The sequence below is a fragment of the Kryptolebias marmoratus genome, linkage group LG7 (genome assembly GCF_001649575.2).
Source record: "Kryptolebias marmoratus isolate JLee-2015 linkage group LG7, ASM164957v2, whole genome shotgun sequence".
NCBI lineage: Eukaryota > Metazoa > Chordata > Actinopteri > Cyprinodontiformes > Rivulidae > Kryptolebias > Kryptolebias marmoratus.
Window position 1 is genome coordinate 17683763 of NC_051436.1, and position 8948 is coordinate 17692710.

The 8948-nt window shown below is 42.1% G+C and overlaps 1 protein-coding gene across 4 annotated transcripts; it reads right to left on the reverse strand.

Annotated features, from left to right (window-relative positions):
* Positions 1 to 976: 976 nt before the first annotated feature.
* LOC108250045 (RNA-binding protein 4B-like) lies at positions 977 to 7505 on the reverse strand. 4 transcript variants are annotated; one of them, XM_037976697.1, is made up of 6 exons: positions 7386 to 7505; positions 6569 to 6997; positions 4721 to 5366; positions 2284 to 2357; positions 2063 to 2142; positions 977 to 1981 (listed from the first exon to the last, which is right to left on the reverse strand). In XM_037976697.1, exons 2-3 carry the CDS (start codon positions 6975 to 6977, stop codon positions 4729 to 4731), a joined length of 1047 nt encoding a protein of 348 aa, XP_037832625.1. In that variant the 5' UTR covers positions 6978 to 6997; positions 7386 to 7505; the 3' UTR covers positions 977 to 1981; positions 2063 to 2142; positions 2284 to 2357; positions 4721 to 4728. The 4 variants fall into 4 exon arrangements, with proteins under 4 accessions (XP_037832625.1, XP_037832624.1, XP_037832623.1 ...); XM_037976696.1 differs by having other exon boundaries at positions 2284 to 4428; XM_037976695.1 differs by having other exon boundaries at positions 2063 to 2357.
* Positions 7506 to 8948: the final 1443 nt, after the last annotated feature.

Sequence of the window (8948 nt, forward strand, 5' to 3'; positions counted from 1 at the left end):
TTGTAGATCACAAACTTTGCGTGGAAAGTGACGTACGCAAGATTCAGGCCCCGTTTTGTTTTATAAATGAGACCCCCTCATTTTGTTCTTGGGTTGATTTGCACATTTCCGACCAAAGCACGTTCATCTCTGGGACACAAAACCTGTCTCCTTCCTGAGCGGTATGTAGCTGGACATTCTTGTTTGTAATGGAGTATAATTGTTTGTAGAAATAAACGAGGCTCCTTCAGGCATCTGGAAATTGCACCCAAAGATAAACCAGACTTGTGCAAGCCCACATTTCTCTACTTGATATCTTGGCTGATTTCTTTCGACTTTCCCATGATGTTACACAAGGAAGCCGTGTGTTTCAGGTGTGCCTTAAATTACAACCACAGGTGTGTCTCTAATTAACTCAGAATCTTCCAAAGACATGACATCAAATGTCCCAAATCGTTTAAAGGCAGTAGTCTTAGTGTATTTAAACTTTTGACTTTGAAGAAAGCAATAAAAATTGCCTTAAAAACATTCTCTCTCTCTCACATAATTCTGGCATTTAGCAAATAGAAATAATTTAGAAAATCCTAATTGACCTAAAACGGGAAAAGTTTATCCTGATTTCATGTCAAAGTGTGAAAAAAAACTGTACCAACAAACAGTCAGCAATTTTTATGCAAAATAACAATGGTAACCTTTTAGAATGACAAAAAATGACACGCAAGACATAAAATAAAATGTTTTTAATTGCAAATATCAAAAAACAAACATGTAAGTGCCATTAAAAAAATGCCCCAACAAAATATCTTTAAGAAAGTTAGAAAAAGCTGAAAAGTTCAGATCATTGAAGTGGAGAAAGCCTGGAATGGTTTGATTTGTGGCCATTTGGGAAAAAGCAAAGAGCAGCAACCTGGGAGAGCTTATACTGTCTGAATGACATCAGACCATCAATATCATCAATAACCTAAACTCAGAGAAGTCCTCCAATGTTTTGTCATCCATTGTTATTATTATCAAAGTACGTGGCATTGTGTTACATCAGTACACCATATTAGTTCATAAGTCACAGAAAATGGGATCTTTTCAGTTTTAGTCTTTAGTTTAGTCTTGTCCATCATGTATGCATCTACTGCCAAAAACAGCCCACAAATCAAACATAGTATCTGTGATAAAGTGATCAATTACACAGCTATACCTTCCAGAAACATGAGTAATTATGCAGAACTATCAGTTTACTCAGGTTTTGCACTTTTTTAGTCCAGAATCTAGTGAGACACACCTTGGAGATATAATCTAACTTTATTAATGTTGGTGGGACAGACTTGTAGTGTACTGACAGGTGTGCACAGAAAACACTCACAGCTGATATTAATGTCTGTAACACTTATAACCCCATACTGTTAAAACCACTGTTGAAATCAAAACTTTATCGTAAATGCTCTATTTTAAACAGTTATATTTTATGGCTATATTTTTTTAGATAAGAAAAGAGTTTTGATGTTTAATAACCTGTGAAAATTAAAATCATTGTAAAAATTGTAAGGAAATTGTAACTTATTTTACATAAGTTGTATATTTTTGCTGTATCCTCCACCAGTTTATAGCTTCTCTCCAAGTTTTAGTCTAAGTAAAATTTACTACAGACACTGGTAGCAGAGCTCTGGTTAGAGGAAGCAGACAGGTAAAGTACTTATATACTTGAAGTACAGGTATGTTCTGGTCTGGTTGGAACAAATAAAGCATTTGGTAATTTCATCACAGTAGTGATTGCGATTCAGATCTGCTAATGCCTGACCAGGAGGCTGATTACAGAATACTCTTCTGTTTGATGTTCTTTTAAGTTAAATGTAAACACCTTGTGCTAAACCTTTCCTTTAGCTTCTCTTTCCACAGCCTCCATCTTTCTTCAACCGGGCAGAACAAACAGCCCAGGTTTCTCTGAGGTTTTGGAAATCTGCTCCCAGCTCGTCAGCCAGCAGATCGAACTGCTGGAGGGCGACAACTCCTGTTGGGAAAAATAAAACACTCTTCAGCCAAATTCCAGGCGTTATACAAATAAAATGGATCTTATATCACACTGCTTTACCTCAAAATGGAGGACAGTGAGACGATTTGTTCTCCTCTCAGCTCATAAATCTTTAAATTCACTGCAGTGGGAAGACCAGCCTGTGAGCAGAAACAGAGTCAGTGACGCCCCAAAACTGGGGAGATTTAAAGACCAAACTTTAAAAGAAGTGCTGCAGAAATTATTCCATGTTAATAATTGTGAAAAGAGCTGTTAAGATGCAGAGTTTACCCATCATCTACCTGATTCCTTCTCATGGAGGTCTTCTCTTGATGACTTACCAGCAGCCGGCACCTCCTGTTTCTAGTTTAACAACCTACAAAGAGCACAGATACTAAGAACACAACACTTCAAGACCTCTGAGGTGGCTACATACAAACAAACTGTAAAGAGATAAAGAGACACTAATTAAAATAGTATTTTAAGCATCAAGTCTACAGAACTGAAGGACATTGTAAAGTTCAGGTAATTGTTTTTAAGAGGAAACACTTGGAATGTCTCAAGAAGCAGGATTTTTAAAGCACGGATGTCAAAAGGCTGATCCAAAGAGGCCGACCGGCTCGCTACAAGCCGCTTCCTTTTCTGTCCTGAGAGCTCCGATGAAAATGGGAGGGTAATCTCATGAGACTGAGGCGGCTGAGGTTTGCTTTGCTTCAAGTCGTAACAGGAGGAGTCCGATTCTCCCCCCATCTGACCTCCGACTGGTTCAGGAGGAGATTCTCAAACCTTTCAGCTTCTGACTCACAAAGTAACAGAGACAGAAACTCATTGTTTCCAACTCAAAATGAAGGATATGATGACAGCACGAACAGCCTGATTAATCATTAGATTTTCATTCATTTACAACTTCAGCCTTTAGATTTTATAACAATGAATAAAAACATGTCATTAGCTATCAGTTATTTCTGGAAATCCTCTCAAGACCCCTCCTTTGGTGTTTCACAGCCCTCTGTGGGTCCTGACCCTAAAGTCAGGAGTCACTGGGTTATGGTTCTGGTCTTAACGAGTGTTTAATAGTTCAAACCCTTCACCTTTTGAAATGTATATGTTGTAGCCTGATGCTACAGTTTAAATGTCGCCCAGCCACACCGAGCAGATGAGGGAGAAGGAACTTCATGAGCGAGGCGACCAAGAATCTGACGATCACTCTGACTGAGCCTCAGAGATTCTGTGTGAAGATGGGACCAAGTTGAACCTGGAGGCCTCCACCAATCAGAGTGGCTCAACAGAAGCCTCTCCTCAAACACCTGAAACCCTCTTGAAGAAGTCTCAGACTGTGAGGAACAAGACACTTTGATCTGAAAAGTTCGGCCTCAGTTCTGAATTTTGTCTCTGTCATCACCTGCCCGATACCATTCAAAGCATGGTGGTGGCAGGATCATGCTGTGGGTCCAGTTTTCAGCAGCAGGAACTGGAAGACCAGTTGAATTCTTCTTAGAAAACTCACTGATCAAGTTCAAATATGTGGCTCAACTTGAACGCAGACTTTTGCACAGTGAAGTGTCTCATTGAAAGGTAAGAAAACAAATCGTGAGTGAAGCAGAGAGCCGTCGGTGGTAAGAATGAAACGCCTGAACGCATCTCTTCCGCCAAACAGTGACCGTCAGCCCAGTTATTATCATTATTTTTTTTTTTAATTTAAACATCGCGAAGAGGAAAGATTCCACATTTAAAATGTCCAGTTTTTGGTTTCATTTGTTTATTAAAAGCCTTTAAATAAAAAGCACTTTGGAAAATCGGAAAGTAAATAAAACCCATACAGAACGAAACGATTGATTCTACTTTCGCAAGAAAGTAAGTTAAACACAACGTGGGGGTAAAAAAAAACTAAACAAAATCACACTGGAACTTTTGGGGTCAAGCAAACAAGTGTCGCAAATCCTAAAGAAGACTGTCCACGCTCCCACACCAAGTTTTATATTAAAGCACTCCTAAACTGATTTTACTGAAGGTAATCAGCCTTTTCTAAATCAACAGGCTGAGCCGCAAACAGTTTTACTTGGTAAGACTACATAATTTGATTCAAATAAAATCCCTTTCTACGGAAATCTATCGGTTTTTCAGAGGCCAGCTGTTTGAAATGATTTCCCATTAGAGTGTGTAATATTTGGCTCTAAACAGCTACTGCTGCACACTGAAATATTCTCAACACCTGGTCTGCAAAACATTTTAAGAGTCAACAGTGAAACAAGCTAAAGGAGAAGAAAACTCATGAACACCCCAGGAGAATTGTAGAGGTGGAATCGTTTTGTTTGTTTTTTTTAGGCACGGGGCAAAATCTTCCAGTAAGTCTCAGGCGAACGCAACGCAATCCGCCATAGATGTGATGGGTGTAAAGCGCCACGTGTGTCAGCAGACGACGACGACGATCTTGTCATATTTTAAACCTGGAAAGAGAGCACACCACACATGTCAAGGAGCGCGTTTTACTCGGGATTCGCGCAAGATTGGTTTGATTTCAACACAGCAACATTTGTGGATTGTAGCAGCAACGCCCACAGGTTGTATTTTGATTTGATGGCTGAAGCAGAGCGCTCCAACACTTAGCGATAAAAGACGTGATTATATCACACCTCACCTATTCAGGCCTCACCGTGTTTCACACATCTGAGTATTTTTAGAACATTTTTAAAAAATAGTTTATGTGATTTGACGTTATGAAAGATTCGCTGTTCTCACCTTGCTGTCTAATATCCTGTATAGCGAGATGGTGGCGGCGGTGGCGGTGGTGGGGGCGGCGCCCTCTCGGGATACCCATCCCTGGAACGGGGAGGCGGGTACACCGGAGCCCTGGACACTGGTGACAGCCGAGAGCGCTCGAAGTACCCGTTACCAGCCGAGGGGGCAGGGGGAAGCAGGACTCTTCTGACGGGGCTCCGGTCCCTGACCCCGTACGATGGGGGAGGCGGGAGAGGCCGACGCTCGTACGGATCAAGAGAGCCCGCTCCAAGTCGTGCCCTAACCAGAGCCGAGGGGGGAGGCGGGGGCGGGGGGATGGAACGCCTGTCATCGTAGCTCGCGGCACTGTAAGGACGGGCTCGGTATTTCTCGTAGTAATCCACCACACCGTAGGGATCTCTGTCCCCGTAGCCACGGTTAAGGTAAGGCGGTCGTCTCAGGGGAGGGGGTGGTGGCAGAGGGGGAGGAGGAAGGGTCGGGGGGAAAGCAGACATGCGACCTCTGTAGGGGGGCTCTGGTCGTGGCGCGGGATAGGGAGGAGGATAATAGGTTCTACCACCTGGCGGAGGTGGATATTCCTCCTCCTCCTCCTCCTCAGGACCCCCTCTTGGTTTGCTTTTTGACACCTGAACATGAATGTGCTTTCCTAAGAAAAAGAAAAACAGCTGTTGGCCCTCAGATGTAAAAGGCAGCATCTCAATAGGCTGCGACTGTTGGAGACTAGTTGGGGACTTAAAAATGGAAGAAAATGGGCCACTTTCCAGCTGTGGTCTCACTACAGTCTGAGTGTTCACGACCAATGAATGTGGCCACATTTTGAAAGTCACAGCTTGACATATCGTTTTCTAGGGCATGCACATTATTCTGTTGTCTACATCCTACCCGACTTGTCAGCCGCCCCATGTTTAGATTAAATCTGATGGTCCCCAAACTTTACAGCTTCTGACCCACAAAGAGTGGCAGAGGCTTGTAACCCGAAATGACCGATTTTAAACTAGAGAATAATAACAATACAAACAGCTTCAGCAGCTGTGTTTAGGGCTGCACGATATAAAAAACAAACAACAAACACATGACTATGTGTGATATTGTCATTAGGTTTTTGCAATGACAATACCAACTTTGATAAACTCACATTTCTCCTCACTCCACAATATCTTTCCTGTGATCACTATCATCTAAACCAGGTGTGGGCATCAAGGCCAGTGAAAGTCTGTCAGATTTATCAAAATTATTATTTGCATGCAGAACATGAATCAATGAGTGGCACTAGAAATATAATGGCCTATGGTTTATTGCAGTCCTTTGCTATACGGATATTGCGCTCACTAACATTCTAATGACAATGAACTTTTGATATAATGTGCTATGTGTTGTCCTAGTTATATTATTTATGGCAAAAACTATGGTACCAATCTTTTGCCTATATTTAATTTGATTACTGGAGATTACTTGTTGCTTCGTGACCCAAAGTGAGCTTCTATCTCAGTACACTTTCAAAATGAGGACAGAGTTTTATTATAATTATTACTACTCATCACTGGTTTCACTTTTATAAACCTCAGATGTTTCAGCTCCTGTGTTGGAATCAAAATGCAGCTCTGAGACGGGACCAAGGTGCCAGCGAGGACTCTGCGACTATTTGGAGAGAGTTTTTTGGTCTTAACGGGTTTAAATCTGAAGCGACACGACTGGTAGCCTCCGCCACTGCAAACGTTTTGACCCATTTTGGAGATTTCCCTCACAAATGTTCACCAACTAGTCCCCAACAGTCCCAGCCCTGTGAGACACTGCTTTAACGCCTCACACAGAAGTAGCATCCGAGACAGACCGCAGCATGAAACTCACCCTTGAACTCAGTGTTGTCCAGACCCTGCAGAGCATCCATGGCCTCATCATAATTGGACATGTGCACGAAGGCAAAGTTCTTAATAATTACGCACTCCATGACTTCCCCGTACTCCTCAAACAGCTCCCGCAGCTCAGTGTCAAAGCCCCGTTCAACGTTGGCTATATGGAGCTTCACGGGACCCTGGTTCCTGCCTCTGCTGGGCTCCACGTTGATCGGCCGGCCGTCCAGCTTGTGGAGATGGAGCTCGCGGATGGCCTTGGTGGCGCACTTCCGGTCCTCCATGTGGACAAACGCGTAGTTCTTGTACTTGGCACATTCTGTCACCGTGCCGTACTTCGCGAACAGAACCTCGATTTCATCTTTCTCGGTGTTCGGAGAGAGATTCCCGATGAAAATCTTCACCATCGTCGCTCCAGCGCACTTCTCTGCAAGATACAACACACAGAGAGCACACGGAGCGCAAATGGCGAATCAACGTCAGTATCCGGAAAGAGAAAGCGCTTCTCGAGAAAACATCGAAAGGCTAACATGCGGTTTATTAACATTACACGTTTGTTTTTTTATTAAGCCTAAAACTAGAAGTTTGTCTACACCCTAAACAGTTTAAACAACAGAACACTTTACAAATCGAAAGCGAAGCTCGCTTCCAAGCCACGGAGAAGCTAACGTTTAGCCTTTCGCTACTGCATTAAGTCGCACTAGCTGCTAAATTAATGTCTATTTCAACTGTAAACATATAGCTGCAATTATAGACAAGTATAAAGTAAAGTGGTAAAACTGGGAACAATAAAAAGCACAACTATAAATACTTACGATTTGAGAACTGCACGATTTGTCGAAACAAACTCCAACAACGAGCTAAAAAACAAGTGTCTGGCGGTATGCGCACAAGAAGGAATCTGATTGGAGGACAGAGATGTCGATCAAAAAGTACGAGCTGTGATTAGATAACGGTGGCAAACCAAATTTCCTCGACCTTTTTTTTTAAATCTTTATTTATACAAATCTTTATTTACAACAGTGGATTGTTTACATACAAAAATAGTAGTTGAGAACAGCATAACAATAATAACAGCATATAACAGTTCTGTATGTAAAAAGCAAAGTAGAGATTGATGATGGCTATAAACTTTGTAAAGTAGAACAATAAAAAAATACTGTTTAATTACATATTAAGCTATATTTTTGTTATTTCACTACAGTATAGTACATATAGTCTATACGTAATACTGACATAGAAATACCAAGAGTATTACATGTGCTCATTCTTACAATGTCATGTTTTTCTTTTTAATAGCTACAATGGTCACACACACTTGCACAACTACAGGCAGCTATAGACACAGACAGATTTGTTTGTACCCTTTCATTAAAGAAAGCAAAATCTACAAAGATCATCAAAATAACTCAAAACTGAAAAAAGTAATAATAAGGCCAAATTTTCCTGTTGAAATCAGTCATTGCAGGTATTTTGTCCCACTCCTTATGAACAAACTGCTCCAGCTGTGTCAGGTCTGAAGGGTTCCTCCTCCAGATGTTTCAGCTCCTTCCACAGATGTTCAGCAGGATTTAGATCAGGGCTCAGAAGGCCACTGCAGAACGGTCCAAATGTTGGTTTTGGGTCATTATCCATGACCTGAGACTGAGTCCAAGCTTTCTGACTCTGAGCAGCACATTTAGATCCAGAACACCTTGATAGTCTTGAGATTTCATTGGACCCTGATCAGATTCAGGACCCCCGGTGTCAGATGCAGCAGAGCAGAACCAGAACAGAACCGAGCCTCCTCCATGTTCCTCTGTAGGTACAGGGTTCTGTTCTACATATGTTTCAGTTCTGGGTCTTTGAACACAGAGCTGATGGGACTTGTTGTCAAAAAGCTCCAGTTTTGTCTCATCTGTCCAAAGGACGTTCTCCCAGAAGCTTTGTGGCTTTGGACAGATTCCAGTCTGGCTTTTTTCTGATTTGGTGTCCTCCTCAGTTGTCTTCCATTCCGTCCACTTTGTCTCAAACAGTGATTGATGGTTCGATCTGACACTGATGACCTTTGACCTTAGAGTTCACCTCTAATGTCTTTGGAAGTTGTTCTGAGCTCTTTGGTTTCCATTCTTATTATCTGTCTCTTCAGTTTGTCATCAGTTGTCCTCCTGCAGCCACGTCCAGGGAGGTTGTCTCCAGTCCTGTGGACCTCTGTAGTCTCAGGAACATCCAGCTGCTTGTAGACGGTCCTATAGTCTTTATCTTTAACATGATGGTTCTTTCTAAGCTCCTGAGACAACTCTGTCCTTATCTTTCTGTGCTTCATGTTCAGTGTGTTACACACCATGATACCAAACAGCACTGTGACTACCTGTCACCCTTTAAACAGGCAGACTGAA